At 44.0% G+C, this 25,403-nt stretch overlaps 1 protein-coding gene and 1 pseudogene across 11 annotated transcripts in view; one reads left to right on the top strand and one right to left on the bottom strand.

The window, feature by feature from the left end:
* adam22 (ADAM metallopeptidase domain 22) overlaps nucleotides 1-25,403 on the bottom strand; it is a 256,501-nt gene that overhangs the window by 181,750 nt on the left and 49,348 nt on the right. For all 11 annotated transcript variants that reach the window (XM_033012998.1, XM_033013001.1, XM_033013004.1 and 8 more), the window contains one exon: nucleotides 17,399-17,465. In XM_033012998.1, coding sequence (XP_032868889.1) covers nucleotides 17,399-17,465 — 67 coding nt within the window. The remainder of the gene's footprint in view (nucleotides 1-17,398; nucleotides 17,466-25,403) is intronic.
* On the top strand, nucleotides 17,828-17,943 carry LOC116970561 (annotated as a pseudogene).

The following is a 25,403-nucleotide window of genomic DNA, read 5'->3' as shown; positions in this document are numbered from 1 at the left end:
CAAGGCCATTTCTTATTAAACTGCACATAATCCCTCTTTTCCCTGAATATCGATATGCCTCTCCAAAATCTCTTAAATGCCACTATCCTATTTGCCTCAACCACCTCCACCAGCAGCACCTTCCAAGCATTCACCACCGACTGTGTAAAAAAGTTGCCCCACACATCTCCTTTAAACTTTGCTCCTCTCACCTTAAAGCTGTGCCCTATAGTACTTGAGTCCAACTTAATCCATTTATTTAAATTGATTCAAGTTCTAGACTTTCTATTTTGTTATTTCAACTTATGACTTCAGATCTTGAGCATTGCCCTCGGGCGGGATGTACCTACGAACCATGCTTTGTACAAAAAATGGCCAGATGATTGGAGAAGGATGTTGATAAAGGAAAAACAAAAATTATACACAGAAAAACAAGAATAAGCTTGACCTACTGAGCTCCTCCATCAGTTTTTTTTTTTTGCTCCAGATAATAACAAGTCTCTTATGCCTCCAAGAATATACCACCCCATATTTTAAATGAACTATCAGAAATCAAAGTGAAAGTTGGTATTTGTAATTTGTCATTTGTCAGTTGGTCTTTATTTACTGTAAAATAATCTGGAGTCATAATCCATTTTGTTGCTACACAAGTTACTTTTCCTGCTCCTGAGCTTTTACAGATTGACTGTGTGTGGTCCAAACAACTGTTTTAAAATAACAGGCTACAATTATCTTTATTGCCCAGATTCTTTTCAGGCTTATATTTCCATGGAAAAATTATAGAACTGAAATTGTTTTCACACAAAGGGTGGTGGCTGTATGGAACGAGGTGCCGGAGGAGGTTGTTGAAGCAGGGACTATTGCAAGTTTAAGAAACAATTAGACAGGTACATGGATAGGACAGGTTTGGGGGGAAATGTGCCAAATGCAGGCAGGTGGGACCAGCGAAGATGGGACATGTTGGTCGGGGAGGGCAAGTTGGGCCGAAGGGCCTGTTTCCACGCTGTATGACTCCATGATTTTACCAGATGATGCTTAACAGTTTAGTTACATTGGACTCCATTTTTTTACATTTACAAATTACCTTGAACTTGAATGCATGAAACGGAGAGGTGCTTTAATGAAAGGGAAATCATGCATGCCTAATCTTCTGGAATTTTTTGAGGATGTAACAAGTAGAATGGATAAGGGAGAGCCAGTGGATGTGGTGTATCTTGACTTTCAAAAGCTTTTGACAAGGTCCCACACAAGAGATTAGTGTGCAAAATTAGAGCAGATGGTATATTGGGGGTAGGGTATTGACATGGATAGAGAACTGGTTGGCAGACAGGAAGCAAAGAGTCAGAATTAACGGATCCTTTTCAGAAGGACAGGCAGTGAGGTGCTGCAAGGCTCAGTGCTGGGGCCTCAGTTATTTACAATATATATTACACATTTTAGACGAGGGAATTAAATGTGACATCTCCAAGTTTGTGGATGACACAAAGCGAGGTGGCAGTGTGAGCTGCGAGATGGATGCTATGAGGCTGCAGGGTGACTTGGATAGGTCGGGTGAGTGGGCAGATGCATGGCAGATGCAGTATAATGTGGATAAATGTGAGGTTATCCACTTGCAAAAACAGGAAGGCAGATTATTTATTGAAAGGTTTCAAAAGTTTCAAAGGTCTTTTATTATCACGTACCAATTAAGGTACAGTGATATGCGAATAATCATACAGCCATACGAGAAAAAAGCAACAAGACACACAACTATATAAAAGTTAGCATAACCATCCACCACTGCGGATTCCGCACATTCCTCACTGTTATGGAAGGCATAAAAGTTCAATCTTCTTCCTCTGAATGGTGTCAGATTAGGAAAAGGGGAGGTACAACAAGACCTAGGTGTGCTTGTACATCTTCTATACATGACTAAAACTCTGATCTAGTGCTCTTCCTGTTTGCGGGGTTTTTCTATTTGCTCAAAAAACGTACACGATAGTGCTACGACTTTTTGTCAGGTTCCTCACCATTCTCCTGTGCTGCGAGTGCAACAGGTTTCGATCCGATCGGTGGAGTTTTGTAAAAGTTATCGAGGTTTATAAAGCTTAAAAACCGCGCATGCACAGATTCCTTCAGTCAGCGCCACGTAGATTGGTCTCTTCTCCTGTCAGTCGATGTCAAGACCGGGATGGCGACGCCCCTTCCAGCCCCACCGGTGGCGGCCTATCCCGCCTCACTCACAAACTCCTCTCTCCCCTCCTCACAGTAACTTGTCTATCATCTCCCTCCACCACCGGCGGAGGACAAGGGGGGGCGGGGGTTCAGTGGAGGCCCAGTGGAGGCCCTGGTCCCGTCTCTCTCTCTCCCATCACTCACCCTTCTCCCCCGCCCACCCTCTGCGGCAATGGCGGTCCCGTCCACCCGACCCCTCCGGGTCCATCCCCTCCGCCACTGCTGTTGCGGTAACTCACCCTCATGGCCTTCTTGGAGGAGATCTTCTCCACCAGCTCATCGAAACTCGTGGTGCCAAAGACCGACAAACACCGACTCCATCCCACCCGCACCACACTCGTGGTCCGGCTGCGGCAGCGAGCAGGTGGGCAGGGCGTGAACGGGCCGAGTGGCAGCAGTGGGCGGTCGGACAGGGACAGCTGAGCGGCGGCTGAGCCGGAGTGGGCAGAGGGAGGGAGGGAGAGTCAATTTGCAGGGTGGCCGAGCAGTTTGCGCGGAGTTTGAGACACACACACACACACACACACACACACACGATGCAAACTGGTTCAATCGTCAAGTCAACGGGATCTATACCACAGCTAACGATGAATGACCTGTGGTGGAAGGAACTGCAGATGCTGCTTTTCATGGATGAAGGGAGGGAGGGAGGGAGTGACTGAGGCGGCACATGCCATCAGGGTAGGCAAGGTAGGCACTGCCTACCCTGACTAAAATTATAAAATGATAATTATTAAATATAAATAGTAAAGGCACGGGAGAATTATGCCTATCTTAGAGATCGATGAAAGGCACAGAGAATTATGCCTAACTTAGAGATCGATCTCTTAGGTAGGCATAATTCTCCCGTTATTCTCCATGCCTTTCATGCGCAGTACATGTAATACGTGAAAGTCTGTGCAGCTCATGTGCCGTCAACGCTGCTTCAATCCGTCAATGATAAGGGGAGCTGAAGGCAGCTGAAATTCTGCCTTTGCAGCGTGCACTGCGTACTGCGCATGCACAGCAGCCTTCGGGACATGCGCAGCGCAAGTTTCTTGGCGGGTTTTTCAAACATGGATTGTCATTATCTTAAGACAATCTTAAAAAACAAAGAGAGAAGAATGGAGTTCGTGTACAAATAATGTGGTAAGTAGATTTCTTTGAGCTAAATGTTTTTAAATACCATATTTCCCCGCAATGAATACGCTATTTTTTACCCAAAATTAAGGCACGAAAATGTACCTGCATCTTGGCGGCCGAAGGTTAGGTTGTTAGCCAAGAAAGATAGACTTGGCTATCCCTCAGTACAGCAACATCAAGAACGATGTTGCTGTATTGAGGGATAGCCAAGTCTATCCCTCATGCTGGTAGCTGATGGGAAGCGGCTGTAAAGTGGGAAGCGGCTGTAAAAGGACAGCACCGCTGGGGGGGGAGAGTTCCTTCCACAGCGTGTGAGAAGTCTGGCCAGGGGTAAAGTAGTGGGAGGGCATGTGCGTTGAGAAGGAGGGGATCGGGGATCATGTCAGCAACCAGCTCAAGAGCGGGCCAGCGGGCGACGGATAACAGCACAGCGGGCGGTGGAGCTTCCTCCATGTGTCAGTGTGAGTATCCTCAATTGGTCCCTTGTTCACGCTGACACAGGAGTAAGCTCCACTGCCCACAGTCCTGTTATCCATCGCCCGCTGACCTGCTCCACTGTATGATCTTTGCTCTCGAGCTGGTCCCCTCACTGTTCAGACAGAGAGCACTGCCAGAGGTTAGCCGGCTGGCAGAAGGCGCTAAGGTCCCGGCAGCCGCTCACAGCCACCCGAGCTACTTCCCTCCCCGGCCACAGTGCGGTGGCTCCGCGCCCAGAGCACTGCTGCAGCGGTGAGCGAGTCAGTTACTGGCATGATCCCCGAGCCCCTCCTTCTCAACTCTCCTGCCCTCCCCGCAACTTTACCCCTGGCCAGACTCCCTACACGCTGTGAAAGGAACTCTCCTCCCAGTTGGTCCCTTGAACTAGTATTGTCATTCAATGAGATCACAACTGATTCAACTTGTCCCAGTGTGCTCCCGTTTTTCCCACCGTCTCCCCACCTGCCGTTACCCTCCACCCCCCACCCATTCAGTAATTCAGAATGAAGGAGATTTGGAAGCCTTGGGCAAATTGAATTGCTACTTTCTTTATTTTTATTTTTTATTTTTACGGATGGGTGAGCAATCTGCGCACACGCGGTTTAAGATTTTTTTAAAAGGCGACTGACTGCCTACCTTGAGTAATTACTCACGGCACGTGCCTGGATTGAGGGTAGGGGAAAGGAGAAGGAGGTAGAGGTGAGGGAGGGATTGGGGATGGAAGGAGGAGAGGGGAAAGACGAGGGAGGGTGAAGAAGAGGGGGAGGGAGTGCTGGGGGGGGGGGGGGTGAGGGGAAATGAGCAGTGTCTGCACAGTTGGGGGCTATCCGTGATTGGTGCAATATTGCGTTGGGGGAAGGGTTGCATTGGGTGAACGGGTGAGTGGTGGAATATTGCATTGGGGAACGGGTTGCGTTGAGAGACCAGGCCTCCCTTGTGACAGGGACCCAACGGGTCCCACAGTCTAGTCAGTCACTAAAAGTAAGCATGCAAGTACAGCAGGCAGTGAAGAAAGCTAATGGCATGTTGGCCTTCATTGCGAGAGGATTTGAGTTTAGGAGCCAAGGAGGTCCTACTGCAATTGTACAGGGCCCTGGTGAGACCACACCTGGAGTATTGTGTGCAATTTTGGTCTCCTAATTTGAGGAAGGACATTATTGCAATTGAGGGAGTGCAGCGTAGGTTCACCAGGTTAATTCCCGGCATAGCGGGACTCACATATGATGAACTAATGGGTCGACAGGGCTTGTATTCACTGGAATTTAGAAGGATGAGAGGGTCTCATAGAAACATATAAAATCCTTACGGGATTGGACAGGCTAGATGCGGGAATAATGTTCCCGATGTTGGGGGAGTCCAGAACCGGGGGCCACAGTTTAAGAGTAGGCCATTTAGGACTGAGATTACGAAAAGCTTTTTCACCCAGAGTTGTGAATCTGTGGAATTCTCTGTCACAGAAGGCAGTGGAGGCCAATTCACTGGATGCTTTTGAGAGAGAGTTAGATTTAGCTCTTAGGGTTAAAGGAATCAAGGGATATGGGATAAAAGCAGGAACGGGATACTGATCTTAGAGGGTCAGCCATGATCATATTAGACAATAGACAATAGACAATAGGTGCAGGAGTAGGCCATTTGGCACTTCGAGCCAGCACCGCCATTCAATGTGCTCATGGCTGATCATCCCCTATCAGTACCCCATTCCTGCCTTCTCCCCATATACCTTCACTCCGTTATTTTTAAGAGCCCTATCTTGAAAGCATCCAGAGAACCTGCCTCCACCACCGTCTGAGGCAGAGAATTCCACAGACTCACCACTCTGTGAGAAAAAGTGTTTCCTTGTCTCCGTTCTAAATGTCTTACTCCTTATTCTTAAACTGTGGTCCCTGGTTCTGGACTCCCTGGTTCTGGACTGCCCTAACATCGGGAACATGTTTCCTGCCTCTAGTGTGTCCAAGCCCTTAACAATCTTATATGTTTCAATGAGATATCCTCTCATCCTTCTAAACTCCAGAGTGTACAAGCCCAGCTGCTCCATTCTCTCAGCATATGACAGTCCCGCCATCCCGGGAATTAACCTTGTAAACCTACACTGCATTCCCACAATAGCAAGAATGTCCTTCCTCAAATTTGGGGACCAAAACTGCACACAATACTCCAGGTGTGGTCTCACTCGGGCTCTGTACAACTGCAGAAGGACCTCTTTGCTCCTATATTCGATTCATCTTGTTATAAAGGCTAACATGCCATTCGCTTTCTTCACTGCCTGCTGTACCTGCATGCTTATTTTCATAGACTGATGTACAAGGACCCCCAGATCCCGTTGCATTTCCCCTTTTCCCAACTTGACGCCATTTAGATAGTAATCTGCCTTCCTGTTTTTGCTGCCAAAGTGGACAACCTCACATTTAACCGCATTATATTTCATCTGCCATGCCCACTTATGCATCTTCCCACATATTAAATGGCGGCGCTGGCTCAAAGGGCTGAATGGCCTACTCCTGCACCTATTTCTATGTTTCTATATTTGTGCCAATTTTTCTAAAAGCAATACTGAATATACAAGACATAAAATGCTGGAGTAACTCAGCGGGTCAGACAGCATTTCTAGATAACATGGACAGGTGATGTTTCGTGTCGGGACCCTTTGTCAGACTGACCCTTCTTCAGAAGAGCATAACTTGCTTCCTCCTCTGCACTCCTTTTATGATGCATTCTGTTTATAACAACTCTGCATGCTGGCAGATAAATGTTTACACCTCTCCAAGCCAGTTACAAGTTACAAGAATACAAATTTGGATCTGAAAGCTATATAGTGTAGCGGATATTACTCAGCTAGTGAACAAAATGTAAACATTTCTCACTTGCACATGCTGTACTCCATTACATCATCCCTTAGTAGCAAATGGGCACAAAAAGCTTTAAGTAGAACTAAGGTTAATGGAAGTCAAGCTCTCCCATGTCAGGAAGATTGTACTTTCTCTCTTAAAATCACTTACTACTTGCCCAACCAATTAACTGACAACTGCATTCCCACCAACCAATAGCTAAATTAAAATAGCCATATACAGTGGCTTGCAAAAGTTTTCATACCCCTTGAACTTTTCCACATTTTGTCACGTTACAACCACAAACGTAAATGTATTTTATTGGGATTTTATGTGATAGACCAACACAAAGTGGTGCATAATTGTGAAGTGGAAGGAAAATTATACATGGTTTTCAAATTTTTTTACAAATAAAAAACTGAAAAGTGTGGCGTGCAAAAGTATTCTGCCCCCGAGTCAATACTTTGTAGAACCACCTTTCGCTGCAATTACAGCTGCAAGTCTTTTGGGGTATGTCTCTACCAGCTTTGCACATCTAGAGACTGAAATTTTTGCCCGTTCTTCTTTGCAAAATAGCTCAAGCTCAGTCAGATTGGATGGAGAGCGTCTGTGAACAGCAATTTTCAAGTCTTGCCAGAGATTCTCAATTGGATTTAGGTCTGGACTTTGCCTAGGCCATTCTAACACATGAATATGCTTTAATCTAAACCATTCCATTGTAGCTCTGGCTGTATGTTTAGGGTCGTTGTCCTGCTGGAAGGTGAACCTCCGCCCCAGTCTCAAGTCTTTTGCAGACTCTAACAGGTTTTCTTCCAAGATTGCCCTGTATTTGGCTCCATCCATCTTCCCATCAACTCTGACCAGCTTCCCTGTCCCTGCTGAAGAAAAGCATCCCCACAGCATGATGCTGCCACCACCATGTTTCACAGTGGGGATGGTGTGTTCAGGGTGATGTGCAGTGTTAGTTTTCCGCCACACATAGCGTTTTGCATTTAGGTCAAAAACTTCAATTTTGGTCTCATCTGACCAGCGCACCTTCCTCCACATGTTTGCTGTGTCCCCCACATGGCTTGTGGCAAACTGCAAACGGGACTTCTTATGGCTTTTTTTCATCAATTGCTTTCTTCTTGCCACTCTTCCATAAAGGCCCGATTTGTGGAGTGCACGACTAATAGTTGGCCTGTGGACAGATTCTCCCACCTGAGCTGTGGATCTCTGCAGCTCCTCCAGAGTTACCATGGGCCTCTTGGCTGCTTCTCTAATCAATGATCTCCTTGCCCGGCCTGTCAGTTTAGGTGGACGGCCATGTCTTGGTAGGTTTGCAGTTGTGCCATACTCTTTCCATTTTCAGATGATGGATTGAACAGTGCTCCGTGAGATGTTCAAAGCTTGGGATATTTTTTTATAACCTAACCCTGCTTTAAACTTCTTCACAACTTTATCCCTGACCTGTCTGGTGTGTTCCTAGTGAACATGATGCTGTTTGTTCACTAATGTTTTCTAACAAATCTCTGAAGCCTTCACAGAATAGCTGTATTTCTACTGAGATTAGATCACACACAAGTGGACTCTATTTACTAATTAGGTGACTTCTGAAGGTAATTGGTTGCACTGTATTTTATTTAGGGGTATCAGAGTAAAGGGGGCTGAATACTTTTGCACACCACACTTTTCAGTTTTTTATTTGTAAAAAAATGTGAAAACCATGTATCATTTTCCTTCCACTTCACAATTATGCGCCACTTTGTGTTGGTCTATCACATAAAATCCCAATAAAATACATTTACGTTTGTGGTTGTAACGTGACAAAATGTGGAAAAGTTCAAGGGGTATGAAAACTTTTGCCAGCCACTGTATGTATGGGATACAAGGTTGAAACAGAAGATGAGTTTTAGCGTGATATATATGGCTCATCTGACGCCCTCAAATTCTCACCACAAATATAGGATACAAGCCAGGAATGTCAAAGAATGATGCCTGGATAAATGCAGCTGCAATAACCTGTCAACAGCTCAAGATAATCCTATTCAACATCCACACTCTCCAACATAAATAGCTTTCAAATATTCTTCCTCTCCGCTCTCCCATCAGGCATTTTGAATCGGAGTTAATCTTGCACTAAATGTTGTACACTTTATCCTTCATCTGTAAAATGTGGATGGCTTGAATGTAATCATGTATAGTATTTTCTTTGACAGGATAGCATGCAAACAAAAGGTTTTTCACTGTACCTCAGTATACGTGATACTAATAAACTTAACTAATATTATAACCATTTATCAGATCTGAGTAAAATATCCTGACTCGGGTGCTGTCCGTGTAGAGTTTGCACGTTCTCCCTGTGAATGCAGGCTTTTCTCCCACATCCCAAACATTTGTGGGTCTGTAGGAGAATTGGCTTCTATAAATTGCCCCCAATGTGTGGGGAATTAATGAGGAAGTGGGATAACATAGAATTAGTGTGAACAGGTAATCGATCTGTTGTAATGTAAATGAAGGGTGATGGTGCAAGCAGATATGATAGTCGCATTTAAAAGGCTTTTAGACAGGAATATGCATTTGCTTGGAATTGAGGGATATGGATCACATGCTGGCAGAATGGATTCGTTTTATTTGGTATCACATTTGACATAGACATCATGACCTGAAGGACTTCTTCATGCACTTTACTGTTCTATATAAAATTTGTACGTGCTATCATGTACTTTGATCACTTCACTTTTCAAGGCTAATTTTTGCCATCTAAACAAGTATGAGAGAATAAATTTGCTTGCCAAATGATCAATGTTATTCAGATCCAGAAGCACTTAGAATGGATCTGCACTGTGATTCCATTAAGGACTGCACTTTGTATTATTTAATAGTTTCATTTAAACCGTAATTCATATAGGCTGCTTGGGAATGAAATAAAAATATATTTTATTATTCCTCAAGGTCAAGCAACATTACTTTATTTCCTGTAACAGATGACATCTGAGATTGTCTGGCTTGTTTTTAGCCATTCACAGGCATTGACAAAGGTGGCATTTGACATCCGTCCCTAATTGCTCTTGAAATGAGAATTAATAGGTAACCAGATTAATGGGTCTGACATCACATGAAGATCAAACAAGGCAACATGAAGGAAATTAGTAAACCACATTGTTTCCATGATGATGCTGTCGTTGTCACTCTTGTTATTAGCTTTTTAATTAATGTACAATTTACAGAAGTTTGTATTATTTATGACTTGGTGATGTCTGAATCTATGTGCCTGTGGTGATGCTGCTGCAAGCAAGATTTTCACTGTACCTGCACCTCATTGTACTTCTGTATATGACAATAAACTCAACTTAATTCTAGGTTATTTCATTGTTTTAACTCCACCGCTGCCACAATGGGTTCGGAATGCCAGACATTTATGGGATGTGGACATCATTGGCAAGGCCAGTATTTAGACCTACTTTGCCCTTGAGAAGGTGCTGGTGAGCTGGCATCTTGAACCACTGCAGCCCCATCGTGAAGGCACTCCTGCATTGCTGTAAGCAGCGTATTCCCTAATTTAGTTTCGGTGATGTAAGAAAAGTGACGTTTCCAGGTCAGGACTTTGTGCTCTGGAGATCTGTCTGAAAGTGGTGGCGTTGCCAAGCACCCGCTGCTCTCGTCACTCTTGGAGATAGAGGTCATAGGTTTGGTTGGTGTTCTTTACCAGTCTAGGCGAGGAACTGCTGTGCAGTATAGAGTGAAGACCAGACACGTGTATATTAGCAGGCCCGACCTCTACCTCCGCTACATTGACGACTGCTTTGGTGCCACCTCCTGCACCCACACACAACTGACTGACTTCATCCACTTCACCACCAACTTCCATCCGGCACTCCAATACACCTGGACGATTTCTGACACTTCCCTACCATTCCTTGACCTCACCATCTCCATCGCAGGGGACAGACTCCTGACCGACATACATTACAAACCCACTGACTCACATGGCTATCTGGACTACACGTCTTCCCACCCTGCCCCCTGTAAAGACTCCATCCCCTACTCCCAATTCCTCCGCCTACGCCGCATCTGTTCCCAGGATGAGACATTTCATACCAGGGCATCGGAAATGTCCTCGTTCTTCAGGGAACGGGGATTCCCCTCCGCCACCATAGATGAGGCTCACACCAGGGTCTCATCCATACCCCGTAACACTGCTCTCTCTCCCCATCCCCGCACATGCAACAAGGGCAGAGTCCCCCTGGTCCGCACCTTTCACCCCACCAGCCGGCAAATACAACACATAATCCTCCGCCATTTCCGCCACCTCCAACGTGACCCCACCACTCGCCACATCTTCCCACCTCCCCCCATGTCTGCCTTCCGCAAAGACCGCTCCCTCCGCAACTCCCTCGTCAATTCTTCCCTTCCCTCCCGCACCACCCCCTCCCCGGGCACTTTCCGTTGCAACCGCAAGAAATGCAACACCTGTCCCTTCACCTCCCCCCTCGACTCCATTCAAGGTCCCAAGCAGTCGTTCCAGGTGCGACAAAGGTTCACCTGTATCTCCTCCAACCTCATCTACTGCATCCGCTGCTCTAGATGTCAGCTGATTTACATCGGTGAGACCAAGCGTAGGTTGGGCGACCGTTTCGCCGAACACCTCCGCTCAGTCCGCAATAACCTACCTGACCTCCCGGTGGCTCAGCACTTCAACTCCTCCTCCCATTCCCAATCCGACCTCTCTGTCCTGGGTCTCCTCCATTGCCAGAGTGAGCAACAGCGGAAATTGGAGGAACAGCACCTCATATTCCGTCTGGGGTCCTTGCGTCCTTATGGCATCAACATTGAATTCCCCCAATTTGGCTAGCCTGTGCTGTCTCCTCCCCTTCCTTCACCCTCTAGCTGTCTCCTCCCACCCTCCCATCCGCCCGCCCTCGGGCTCCTCCTCCTCCCCCCTTTTCCTTCTTTCTTTCCCCACCCCCCATCAGTCTGAAGAAGGGTTTCGGCCCGAAACGTCGCCTATTTCCTTCGCTCCATAGATGCTGCTGCACCCGCTGAGTTTCCCCAGCAATTTTGTGTACCTTCGATATTCCAGCATCTGCAGTTCCCTTTTGAACACGTGAACACTCAGGTTCATAAGGTTCATGTTATAGGAGCAGAATTAAGCCATTCAAAAATGGCTGATCTATCTTGCCCTCACAACCCCATTTTCCTGCCTTCTCCCCATAACCCCAGACACCCTTACTAATCAAATTAACTCAGACGTTAACCAGCTTCTGTTTATGAAGAATGATCCAGAATGCATCTGCTCTTTCAAGCCTAACGGCCGCTGCAGGCAACAAGGTCATCATTGACTATAATCTACTCAAACCAGCACTACCAAAACAGGCCAGAGGCTTGATATTCTGCATGTGCACCTCACTTTCTGACACCCCAATCATCTCCATCATCTATATGGCACATCATAATATGACGGAACACTCTCCCTATTGTCCAACAAGCACAATTCAAACAACGGTGAAGTAAGTCAATACTATCCAGGACCAAACTACTTCTCAGCCATCCTATCAACAATCCTAAATGTTAGCACCTTCTGCCACTAGAGCATATCTGAAGGCATAGGTAGACTGCAGGTGGAAAGGATGTTTCTAGGGAGAGTCTAGGATCAGAGGTCATAGCCTCAGAATTAAAGGGCGCTCTTTTTTAAAGGAGGTGAAGAGGAACTTCTTTAGACAGATGGTAGTTAATCTGTGGAACTCATTGCCACAGAGGGCTATGGAGGCCAAGTCAGTGGATATTTTTAACACAGAGATAGACAAATTCTTGATTAAAACAGATGTCAAGGGTTATGGGGAGAAGGCATGAAAATGCGATTAGGAGGGAGAGATCAGCCATGATTGAATGGCGGAGTAGACTCGATAGGCCAAATGGCCTAATTCTACTCCTATAACGTGTGAACATTGGCTGTAATGTCCACCATCTGCAAGATGCACAGCAGGTGAAAGAAGGGATTTCAGCTATTGGAAAGCCATTGTGTATCAAGGGCAGGTGGTTAGATTTTGTTTCAAATAGATGATCATTGCCCGGCATCCTAATGGCAAGAATATTACTGCCTCATATCAGCCCATGCCTGAATTATGCCAAAGTCTTTGTTCAAGTAGGCATTGACTGCTTCACGGGCTGAGGATTTGCAAATGGTATTGAGCATTGTACAATCATCAGCAGACTTCCCCATTTCAGACCATATGAGGAATAAAAGTGATTGATGAAGAAGCTGAAGATGGATGGGCATAGGTCAGTGCCATGAGGAACTCCTGCAGTGATGTTCAAGCTGGGACTATTGATCTCCAATAACCAATACGGTGACCAATGCGTAGTTTGGAGCCAATTGGCCCTGACAAAACTCAAAGTGGGCATTGGTGATTAGGTAATTAATGATAAGTGTTACTGATAATTAGATTAAATTCCACTTGAGAGCACTGTTGATAATTGAGAATAGGTACGGACAATAATTAGTCCGTTTTGTCCAGCGACCTGGACAATGTTCTATGTTTAGAGTTTAGAGATACAGTGTATAGGTATGTTACAAAACTTACCTTCAGCGGCGCTGCAATTCTGCCACTGGCCGTGTGCGCGATTTTGGCGCGTTTGAGGGGGAGGCGGGGTTAAAACGGGGTTTTTTCCCGACCTGGTCCTGAATTATATTTGTTGGAGTGCAAGATGTTGCTAAAGAATCGTTCCTACGGCCGTTCTGTGTGTTTTAAAAAAAAATTCACCCGACAAGTTAATCGTTGGAATGATTTTAAAATCAGCTTCTGAAGCCGTCAATGCCGACAACTGGGACGGATTTTATGGAGGACCAGGTAAAATAAAGTAGTTTATTTTTATGTATAAAAGTGTTTCTTAAGATGTATTTAATTCACATTTTAAGTTGCGAAACGGTGATTTTTTCCCCCGAAGAAACCGGCAGTGTATTTGCTGCCGATATGGGAGACTATTTTTCACCGCAGCCTGAACGTTCCAAATGGTCCCGTTCCAGAAAATCCCACTCGCAAGCTGATTTAAATGGCCATTAATTTACAGGTATTAAACATTAAATTCCTTCCATTTGACCTATAAACCCATGACAATGAGATTTAAAAATTATGTTATATTCTGAATTCTTGTGTGAATGTTATTTGGACACTTAGGCTATTTAAAAATGTTTATCTATTCTTAAGAAATGGATAGATGTTTAGATCTAGTAATTGGATTTTGTAATTAGCTACAATTAGGTAACTAACTAATTATATGCTTTAATTTCAAGTCATCTAAGTAAGATTGTTTCATATTTGTTTCAGAATGCTTCAATCTATAATAACTGAAAATTTCTTTCAGTTCTCTTAAATTTTAAGAAAATTATCGGCTTTTAAATGTTCTCGATCACAGCTTTTGCGTTAAGTCAATGAAAAAGCAATAGGGAACAAGATGCCAATTTCCGAGTATGAAAATGGCCATAACTTTTTTAATACTGAAGATATGAAAGTGAATTAGGTGTCAAAATAAACTTATTTTTATGCTTTATCTGATGGGATAAATTAAAGACTTGATTTTTAAAATGTTGTAACATTGCTACAGTGTAGAAACAGTTTTCGGCCCATCGAGTCCACTTGATCACCTGCAAACTAATTTACGCTATCCCATCCTACACACTGGGGTAATTTACAGAAGCCAATTAATCTACATACTTCCACGTCTTTTGAAATGTAGGAGGAAACCTGAGCACCCAAAAACAACCCAAGTGGTGACGGGGAGAACATGCAAACTCCGCACAGACAGCAGCCACAGTCAGGATTGAACCCAAATATCTGGCACTGTGAGGCTCTACGACTGCCCAACTGTGCTGCCCTTATTGTCAGTAGTACAACTGTACTGAACAATTTGGCTGGAGGTGCAACATATTTTGGAGCACAGATCTTCAGTATTACAGCTGGAATGTTGTCTTGTCCTGTAGCATTTGGTGCCTCCTGTGCTCTTGGGTTTTTTTGTTATCATGTGGAGCGAATCGAATGAACTTACATGAAATACTCTCATGTAATGAATTGGCTGAAGACGGGCTTGTGTGATGGTGGGGATCTGAGAAGGAAGCTGAGATGGATTATTTATTCATAACTTCTGGTTGAACATGGTCACAGAGCATTTTCTTTAACGCTTGCATGCTGGGCATAGACATCGCTGAAGATGTTCTCATCCCATTAACTGTTTAATTGTCCAGCACATTCACAACAAGATGCGGTTGACTGCAGAGCTTCGATCACATAGTTCTGTTTATTACCTGCTGCTTTTATAGTCAAGTATGCAAGTAGCCCTGATGCCGAGGAGATATACTAAAATGACTCCGAAGAAAACAGTTGCTCATAAGGTCATAAGTTCTAGGAGAAGAATTAGGCCAATCAGCTCATCAAGTCTACTCTACCGTTCAATCATGGTTGATCTATCTTTTCCTCTCAACCCCATTCTCCTGCCTTTGCTCCTATATGTTGACAGGGTGTTCTCCTTGGAACAGAGGAGGTTGAGAGATTTGATAGAAAAGGCAGAGGGAAACCATTCCCATTGCTGGAGCAATCAAGAACCAGTGAAAGTGATTTGGAAAAGAATCAAACATGACCCAGGGCTAAACATGATTAGAATGGTCAGGATCTGGGAGAGATTGAGGTGAGAGTTGGAATAGGGAAGAAGGTGGCTTGGTGTTGGCTAATGCTGCTCGATTCACCTAGACATATTGGTGCTGTTCATCTACTCAAAGAGGAATGGATTGGTAGGGGTATGGAGATAGATTAGGGAGTAGAGTCAGCTAAATCGCCTGTGGATAAAATCAACATTGACCCACAAGGCCAAATAGCCTTCTTCCAGCCACAACCTTTCAGTAATTCTGTACCACTATGAATGACTGTGAAACTAAAATCTATGCTTCTTGTTCACACGAATGGATAACAATTTTTTTTGTTTAATTCCTAGTTAGTAGGTGCAGGCTAAAATATTTAGAGCCCAATTTCTTTCAAAACTCTGCATCAGCCACTGAAATTTCATGAACCACTGCACAATGCCAGTGCTTCTGGAGGCAGGAATGTTAGTTAGGCTGCTGGTGATGTCGATGCTTGGGCAGCACGTGAGGCACAATTCTGTATTGTCTGCAGAACCACAAAGAACTATAAAATAATCAGAATGGTCAAACCAAATGTGCTTTTTTTTCCAAATAAATTTACATATATAAATAAGCATGGTATTATTTGTCTCCGCCAAGGATTCTCCTGCAAAAGATTTTTTTTGCATGAGTCATCCTGTGGTTTATAAGACTAGTCATTGTGGAGGCTCACACAGCAGCAGGCTGTAAACACTGCTGAATGAAGTTGGAATGCATGTCCTACACTGGGATATTCAGGGAATTTTGTACCTACAGAGTATTTCATAACATTAAAGATACTAAAACAAATGTTGGCACATGCATTTAATACAGATAGGTACTTGATGGTCAGCATGGACATATTGGGCTGAGGGACCAATCTATGCGCATATAATTATGACACTATGCACATTTTATAGTATCGTGGATATTTAAACTCTTTTCACTGGGCCATAATAGAGCAGGCAATTAGAAACTGTGTATGGATTAATGTGCATCCATTAGAGTATCATAGAAACATACAAATGCAATGACCAAAGATGATTTGGACTGTTAGCCTACAGCATGAGCAAAAATCATTTAGGATTTCACCCACCTCCTGTGGTTCCACACATAGCTGACCTTGTTGATTTTTAATGTGTCCTATTCTCTCCCATCTTACTCTTTAGCCCTTATAATCTCTTCTGATTCTCCTTGGCTTTGTCTGCCAAAGCTATTGCATGTCCCCTTTTTGCCCCTCTGATTTCCTTCGTAAGTGTGTACTCCTATATTCCCAATACATTTCAAGGGCTTCACTTGACCATAGCTACCTATATCTGACATAAACCTCCTTTCTTTTGAATGGAAACTCAATATCTCATCATCCAAAGTTCCCTGCTCCTGCCAGCCTTGCCCTTCAAGATAGAGACAAAATGCTGGAGTAACTCAGCAGGTTAGGCAGCATCTCTGGAGAGAAGGAATAGGTGGCGTTTCGGGTTGCGACCCTACTTAGTCTGAAGGCTTAGTGTGATGAAAGGTCTCAACCTTTCTCTCCAGAGATGCTGCCTGACCTGTTGAGTTATGTATCTTGTGCCTATCTTGTGTCTTGTGTCTGCATTTTGTGTCTATCTTCGTTACAAATCAGCATCTGCAGCATCCTCTTACACAGCCTTGCACTTCACTTTGACAGGAACATGCTGATTCTGAACTCACGCTATCTCAATGTTGAAAACCTCCCACTTGTCAAACATCCCTTTATCTGCAAAAAATACTCCAAAATCAACTGCATGATCCACAGATAACTTTCACAATCATTAAAACTTCTTTGTAAATTACACTCACAAAATGTATGTACACAGATCTGCAGGAAATGCACAATATCAGCATAGCATGTGGGTTTTAATGATTATTAATTGCATGAAACAATTTTAATTAATTCACAAATATAATGCTTTCATAAAATATGTGAATAAACTTTTCTGAGAACTTTAATTTATTAGGACAGATTATAAACAAAAGGTACCATTATTCTATCTGTTCAAATGTTCTTTTCTTTTCACACTAAAGGTCAATTAGATGCGACCACACTTGGCACGAAATAAATAAATTTGATCGGACATTCTTAGTTGAACAAGTTTGAAGGATTAAAAAACACAATTAATATCTGACTTACCACTGAATGAACAGTTTTTCCCCATGCATCAACAGTTCGTTCCACATACTGGGATGAGAGCAGATCACTAATATTTAAAAAAAAAAAAAAAATTAGTCAACACATAAACGCTAAATACATTGAGGGCAATGATTTATTATTAATCAGATCTACTTTCAGACTTCAAGCATTTAATTAAAAATTACGAATCACTACCAACAAGTATCTAAAGTGCAGAACTCGCAGGATTTGTTGTGAAATTGCATGACAACTCAATTGCAGTCACCTTTCTGAAATTCTTTATCTAATTTGATAGAGAAGATAGGAATTGTAAAGAGGTTTCACGCAGGCAGAAACATTCTAATTTGATTGGTGTTTGCCCAAAATTGTCAAGTGTTTGCCCAAAATTGGCAAAAAGAAACAGATGAACAATTTTGGAAAGGTCAAACTGTATTATATGAAAAGAAAAGGTTCTCCTTGGTAAAGATGAAAGAGCACCTAGTGAGTTTCCAACACACCAGTTTAGGCTTTGCCATCTTCTTTGTAGCATCATGTGCATTTTTTATAGTGTAGAGGTTTTCCTGTTTGCTTGCATATGAAAAGTTACCAGTTTAATCCTAACTGAGAACATTGTTTTATTTTATTTGTGAATGCCACAAAAAATACTTTAAGTGAATGCCTGCTCCATTCTTGAATGATGGTGCATGCACAAATCTTTCTCCCTCTCCCCTAACCCACGCCATAGCTCAGTCGAGTCAGCCACATTAAACAAATCAAATCTCTTGTAACAGAAGCACTACTGCCAAGCATAACAAAACTATTTTAGCAAACTGTTTCACAAGGCATTACAAGCAAATTAAATTGTGCGAAATTTGCATTTGATCATTATTTCTTTATTTTTCCATCAACGCTGCATCCTAACCACTGCGCACAAAGTGTAAGAAAAAAATACAAACAGCCTACTTCACGGAGGAATTTATTCGCTTTTAAATAAAAATAAAACAGAATAGAAGATATAACCAAAGGTTATTTTATTTATTAAACTGGCAGAACAGAAGGCATGAAAACTGAATTTGTGCAAGACATACTTGGACTCCACTTTCAAAATTCTGAAGGGACTGTGCCTTTTGTAACTGCCTGGGGCCACTTTATTGAAACCAGTCCCCACCCTCCCCTTTCCAGAACACTTAGAAACATAGAAACAGAGAAAATATGTGCAGGTGTAGGCCATTTGGCCCTTCAAGCCAGCACCACCATTCAATACGATCATGGCTGATCATCCAAAATCAGTCCCCCATTCCTGCTTTCTCCCCATATCCCTTGATTCCGTTAGCCCTAAGAGTTTTATCTAACTCTCTTTTGAAAACATCCAGCGAATTGGCCTCCAATGCCTTCTGTGGCAGAGAATTCCACAGATACACAACTCTCTGGGTTAAAAGGTTTTTCCTCATCTGAGTCCTAAATGGCCTACCCCTTATTCCTAAACGGTGACCTCTGGTTCTGGACTCTCCCAACATCGGGAAGATTTTTCTTGCATCTAGCCTGTCCAATCCCTTAAGAATTGTATATCCCTTAAGAACTTATGCTTGCCAGCTATACTGACGTAATCCTTATATCTCCTCCCTTCTTACAATCCAGGACCCCATGCACCCATTCGTTACGATTTTGTATACTTCATACACTGTTCAAAAAGCAGTCTCTTCATCACCAAGAACACCAAACATAAATCAAATAAACATTTTTTTCGGTCCACAGCAACTACTCCAAATTTTTGCCTGTTTAGTTCTTAAATTATTTGCTCCGCCATATCACAACTGTCTCATATACTGGCAGAGTTGAAAGAAGCTGAACACAAGATCATAAAGGCAGCCTCCCAAACTCAACACTTCAAGATGATTCTGCATTTCTTACTTAAACGTCATTTTGATCTATCCAATGTTTTTTTCCACAATTTTCACTTTTATTCACTGTGCATATATTTCATTTATCACTTATCTCACCTGCTTTTCACTCAACCGAACACATATCCCCATCCATACCTCTCAGTACTCGATTTCTAATTTACTTCTTTTCTGATTAACTTCAACTCTTTCATGCTCCACTGGTGCTGTCTGGCTTATATCCTAGGTCAGACAACATCACTAACACAATTAGACTTAAATCTATTTTGCTCTTTCCACAGTCTTCAAAAGTTCTAGGAGCGGAATTAAGCCATTTGGCCCATCAAGCCATTCATTCATGGCTGATGTATTTTTCCTTCCCAACCCCATTCTCCTGCCGTCTCCCCATAAACCCTGACACCCTTATTAATCAGATCTCCGCCTGGTCTATTGGTTTTTCCACTATTTTCTGTTTTTATTTCAGATTTCTGGAATTTTCTAAAGATTTTAATTGACAATTAAGTTGTTTTGCAACAAAGATTTGGAAATGGATATGATTTATTAAAATTACTTATTCCTTCCATAGTTAAAACAGAATATCACAGATAGATTGTTTTAAGATATGGAAGAACTTGAGAATTCAAACAATGTTGTTAAAAAGAGCACGAAGTATTTGGATATTTACTCATCCTAGTTACAATGCACTTAAATTTCACCATTGGTCAGAATATCCAGGAAGATATCAGCATACTGCAACAGCGCTGAACAGAAGTCATGACTGTGCATTTTCAATAATTCAGTAAGCACTCATTTGGCAAAGCCCCATCAACAACACTGAGTCTCAGCAATAAATGAAAAATAGATAGGAGTACGCACAATGCCATTTGAAACATGAAAAACCAGAATTAGAAACATAGAAAATAGGTGCAGGAGGAGGCCATTCTGCCCTTCGTGCCAGCACCGCCATTCATTGTGATCATGGCTGATCGGCCCCTATCAATAACCCGTGCCTGCCTTTCCCATATCCCTTGATTCCACTATCCCCTAGAGCTCTATCTAACTCTCTCTTAAATCCATCCAGTGATCCGGCCTCCACTGCCCTCCATTGCAGGGAATTCCACAAATTCACAACTCTCTTGACACAGGAATGGTTGCTTTAAACTTTAAATAGGGTCCATATTTAATCATGCTACACTGAATGTGCCACAAATGAACAACTCATAAAATGGGCTTGGGATGGGCTCCAATGGGGTTTGTGAGCACAAAACCAAAAATAACACAGAATTAATTAGATCGTTTCAAGAGGCAGATTAAGTGCTTCCATTTACTGGAGATCAAATTTGAAAAATAAAGCATTTTGCAGTTTGTATTAGAAGTTAGACAATAGACAATAGGTGCAGGAGTAGACCATTTGGCCCTTCAAGCCAGCACCGCCATTCAATGTGATCATGGCTGATCATCCACAATCAGTATCCCGGTCCTGCCTTCTACCCATATCCCCTGACTCTGCTATCTTTATCTAACTCTCTCTTGAAAGCATCCAGAGAACCGGCCTCCACTACCCTCTGAGGTAGAGAATTCCACAGACTCACAACTCACTGTGTCAAAAAGTATTTCCTCATCTCCGTTCTAAATGGCATATCCCTTCTTCTTAAACTGTGGCCCCTGGTTCTGGACTCCCCCAACATCGGGAACATGTTTCCTGCCTCTAGCAGGTCCAAACCCTTAATAATCTTATATGTTTCAATAAGATACCCTCTCATCCTTCTAAATTCCAGAGTATAAAATTTTCAAATTCATTTGCTAAAAAAATGAAATTGAGCTTAATTTGGGATCAAGCCTTCATCATATAAATTAGCTTTATTTTTTAAAGCTAACAACGTTTCTGTACGTAATCAGTACGTAATGTAATATATTTTTAAAATAGTAGGTAATTTCAGCATTTCAAACCTGGTTTGGATTCTCTCCAAACATAGCTGATACTCCAATTCAGTACCACATTCCTAATTTTTCCCCCATCCGCCTTGATGCCTAAACATAGTGTAAGTATCAGCAAGTATCTCCATATCTGAACTCAGGGCAAAGGGAAGGTCATTGATGAAGCAGATAGTGATGGTTGAGTCGGGGGACATAGTCCTGAATATCATGAATTACATATAGAATTATACATAACCATAGTTCAAGCAGCACATTCCAAATGTTTGAAGATTTCCACATCAAATTACAAAAGGAATCTGAAATGCCTTTAACTATTCAGGGAAAATGGAGTGTTGATGTGTGATATAATAATAATAATAATACATTTTATTTATGGGCGCCTTTCAAGAGTCTCAAGGACACCTTACAAAAATTTAGCAGGTAGAGGAAAAACATGTAAGGGGAATGAAATAAATAGTAGAGACATGACTAGTACACAAAGACAGAATTCAATTCAAAACACAATATGAGGCAATTAATGCACAGATGAAAAGGGAGGGGGACGTGGGGCTAAGGATAGGCAGAGGTGAAGAGATGGGTCTTGAGGCGGGACTGGAAGATGGTGAGGGACACGGAATTGCGGATCAGTTGGGGGAGGGAGTTCCAGAGCCTGGGAGCTGCCCTGGAGAAGGCTCTGTCCCCAAAACTGCGGAGGTTGGACTTGTGGATGGAGAGGAGACCGGCTGATGTGGATCTGAGGGACCGTGAGGGTTGGTAGGGGGAGAGGAGGTCAGTGAGATATGGGGGGGCCAGATGGTGGAGGGCTTTGTAGGTGAGGATCAGGATTTTGTAGGTGATCCGGTGGGAGATGGGAAGCCAGTGAAGTTGTTTGAGGACTGGAGTGATGTGATGCCAGGATTTGGTGTGGGTGATGAGTCGGGCGGCTGCGTTCTGGACCAGTTGGAGTCGGTTGATGTAGGTGGAGCTGATGCCAAGGAGAAGTGAGTTGCAATAGTCCAGTCGGGAGGAGATGAAGGCATGGATGAGTCTTTCAGCAGCGGGAGGTGTGAGAGAGGGTCTGAGTTTGGCGATGTTGCGGAGATGAAAGAAGGAGGTTTTAATGACATGGCGGATGTGAGGCTCAAGGGAGAGGGTGGAATCAAAGATCACGCCAAGGTTGCGGGCCTTGGGAGATGGGGAGACAGTGGTGCCGTCGATGGTGAGATTGGGGTTATTGATTTTGCTAAGTGTGGCTTTGGAGCCTATGAGGAGGAATTCTGTCTTATCGCTGTTGAGTTTGAGGAAGTTATGTTGCATCCAGGTTTTTATAGCTGACAAACAGGAGTTGATATGGGAGAGGGGGGGGGGGGGGTTTGGGGGGGGATTTGGTGCCGAGGTAGATCTGGGTGTCATCGGCGTAACAGTGGAAGTCCAAGTTGAAGTGGCGGAGTATCTGACCAAGGGGGAGGATGTAGATGATGAAGAGGAGGGGGCCGAGTACGGAGCTTTGGGGAACGCCTTGAGTGACTGTGGCTGTAGCAGAGGTGTGGTTGTGGAGAGAGATGAAGTGGGATCTGTTGGAAAGGTAGGAACGGAGCCAGCTGAGTGCAGAGCCTTCAATGCCGAGATCTTTGAGTCTGGTGAGCAGGATGTTATGGTTCACTGTATCGAAAGCTGCGCTCAGGTCGAGGAGGATGAGGATTTTGAGGGAACCAGTGTCAGCAGAGGTGAGGAGGTCGTTGAGGACTTTGAGGAGAGCAGTTTCTGTGCTATGGAGGGGGCGAAAGCCAGATTGGAGGGGTTCAAGTAGGTTATACGCAAGGAGGTGGGAATGAAGTTGCGACGCAACGATACGCTCCAGGGTTTTTGAAAGAAAGGGGAGGTTTAAGATTGGGCGGTAGTTAATGAGAGAGGAGGGATCAAGACCAGGTTTCTTTAAGATTGGTGTGACAGCAGCAGTTTTGAAAGCGGAGGGGACAATTCCTTGGGACAATGAGGAGTTGAAGAGATTAGTGAGGTAGGGGCAGAGAACGGGGAGGCAGGACTTCAGCAGGGGAGTGGGGAGAGGGTCGAGGGAGCAGGTAGTGGGTTTGGAAGAGCTGATGAGTTTGGAGATTTCAGTAGGGGTGACCAGGTCAAACTGGGAGAGGAAGCAGTGTGGAGGAGGGGTAAGGAGGTCAGTGGAGATGTTGAAAGGAGGGGCCTTGGTAGGTGGTGGAGTAGATGCTGGGGAGTCGGGTACAGGGGATAAAGATTGATAGATGGTGCTGATTTTATCAGCAAAAAAGTGGAGGAATGAGTTGCAGAGAACCGGAGTAGAGGTAGGGAGAGTTCTGGTTGAAAATAACAGCGAGGCCACCTCCATGGCGGGAGGTGCGGGGCTTGGAAATGTAATTAAATCCAGGTGGGGATGTTTGATTGAGGGAGAAGAAGACATTGGGTTGTTGCCAGGTCTCAGTGAACAGAAGGAAATCCAGAGTGTTGTCAAGGATTAGTTCATGGAGGGCAAGGGCTTTGTTGTTGAGCAACCTGGTGTTGAGGGTGGCAAAGTTGGCATGAGAGGGTGGAGGGACGGGGGCAGGCTGGAGAGATCTGAGGTTGTCCCAGTTAACAGTGCGTGCGGTCAGCTGGGATGGGGGGTGACGCAGTTGAGGGGGGGTAGAGCGTGGTAGTGAGCAGATGGATGGAATGTAATGTCCGTGGTTGAAGCAAACAAGCCTGCGCCGAGAGCCTCTGTGGATGAAACGGGGTCGACGCAGAAGTCTAAGCTGTTTAATGACTTGGATGCAGGATGGGATGTGGTTGTTGAAGAAACCAGTCATTTGTAGAGTTGAGTATTTGAGCATGATGGTGAGGGTGCAGAGAGGTGTCCAGCAGAGCGGGTGCAGGTGGAGAGAGTATCCAGCGGTGAGGGAGCAGAGAGGTTGTCCAGCAGATCGGGTGCAGCGAGGTGTCGAGCAGTGAGGGAGCAAAGAGGTTGACCAGCAGTGCAGATGCAGCGAGGTGTCCAGCATTGAAGGAGCAGATAGGTTGTCCAGCAGAGCAGGTGTAGAGGTAGTCCAGCGATGAGGGTGCAGAGAGTATCCAGCAGTGCAGGTGCAGAGAGGTTGTCCAGCAGTGCAGGTGTAGAGAGGTTGTCCAGAGGTGCGGGTGCAGAGAGGATCCAGCTCCTTCACTGGTGCAGGGAGGTGTCCAGCGTCGATGGTGCACAGGCACAGGTACAGGCAGGGAACAGACAGGCAGGCAGGTAACAGGTAGGTAACAGACAGGGGGGGGGGGGGGACAGCGGGCGGAGAATATGAATTATTCATAAAATGTTGTTATTTTATATGATAGTTGGTTAAATTCTAAACTCTCCACTTATATTACACTAAATCAGAGTACACATACAGGGTGATGCCTATATCAAAATACAATCATTTTGATGTTTCCAGCTCGAATACTACAATGGCAGCTAAGGGTCACACCTTCTGTTATTGTATTCAGTTCAACAAAAAGAGAAGTTATAGATAAATATAAATGAAACTCAGCCCGTCATGCCTTCGTATTCCCATTCCCATTGTGCAGAAGATACTGAAGCTTGAAAGTGTGCATCACCAGACTCAGGGACAGCTTCTTCCCTTCTGTCATCAGGCTACAGAACGATCCTTCTATGAGTTAAGGCCCTGTCCCACTAACGCAACGTTTACAGGCGACTGCTGGCACCTGTGATAGGTCGCCGAAATTTTCAATATGTTGAAAATTCAGCGGCGACCAGAAAGATGCTATGACTCTTTGGAGACCTGTCATGACCATAGGAGACCTCTCACGACTACACAACCTGTATGGTCGTGAGAGCTCTCCTATGGACGTGAGAGGTCTCCAAAGAGTCGTAGTGTCTTTCTGGTTACCGCTGAATTTTCAACATGTTGAAAATTTTGGTGACCTATCACGGGTGCCGGCAGTCGCCTGTAAAGATTGCGTAAGTGGGACAGGCCCTTTCGGGTACTGTCTGATTAAAACATTGTGGACATTAGGCTTTTGTAGTTGTTTCTATGGAATTGGTGCACCACAATGTTGAAAACAATATTCTGCATCCTGTATCTTCCTCGATTGTACTTGAGTTTGGCTCGATTATATTTATGTAAAGTATGATCTAATTTGATTGGATAAAACATTTCACTGTCCCTTAGTACACATGACAATAATACACCCAAACCTAAACCAGTAAAATAGCGAAGGGAATTTTG

This window comes from Amblyraja radiata, chromosome 2 (genome assembly GCF_010909765.2).
Source record: "Amblyraja radiata isolate CabotCenter1 chromosome 2, sAmbRad1.1.pri, whole genome shotgun sequence".
NCBI classification, from domain to species: domain Eukaryota; kingdom Metazoa; phylum Chordata; class Chondrichthyes; order Rajiformes; family Rajidae; genus Amblyraja; species Amblyraja radiata.
The sequence above is the reverse complement of the archived record's forward strand: the minus strand, read 5'-3'. Positions and strand labels throughout refer to the sequence as shown.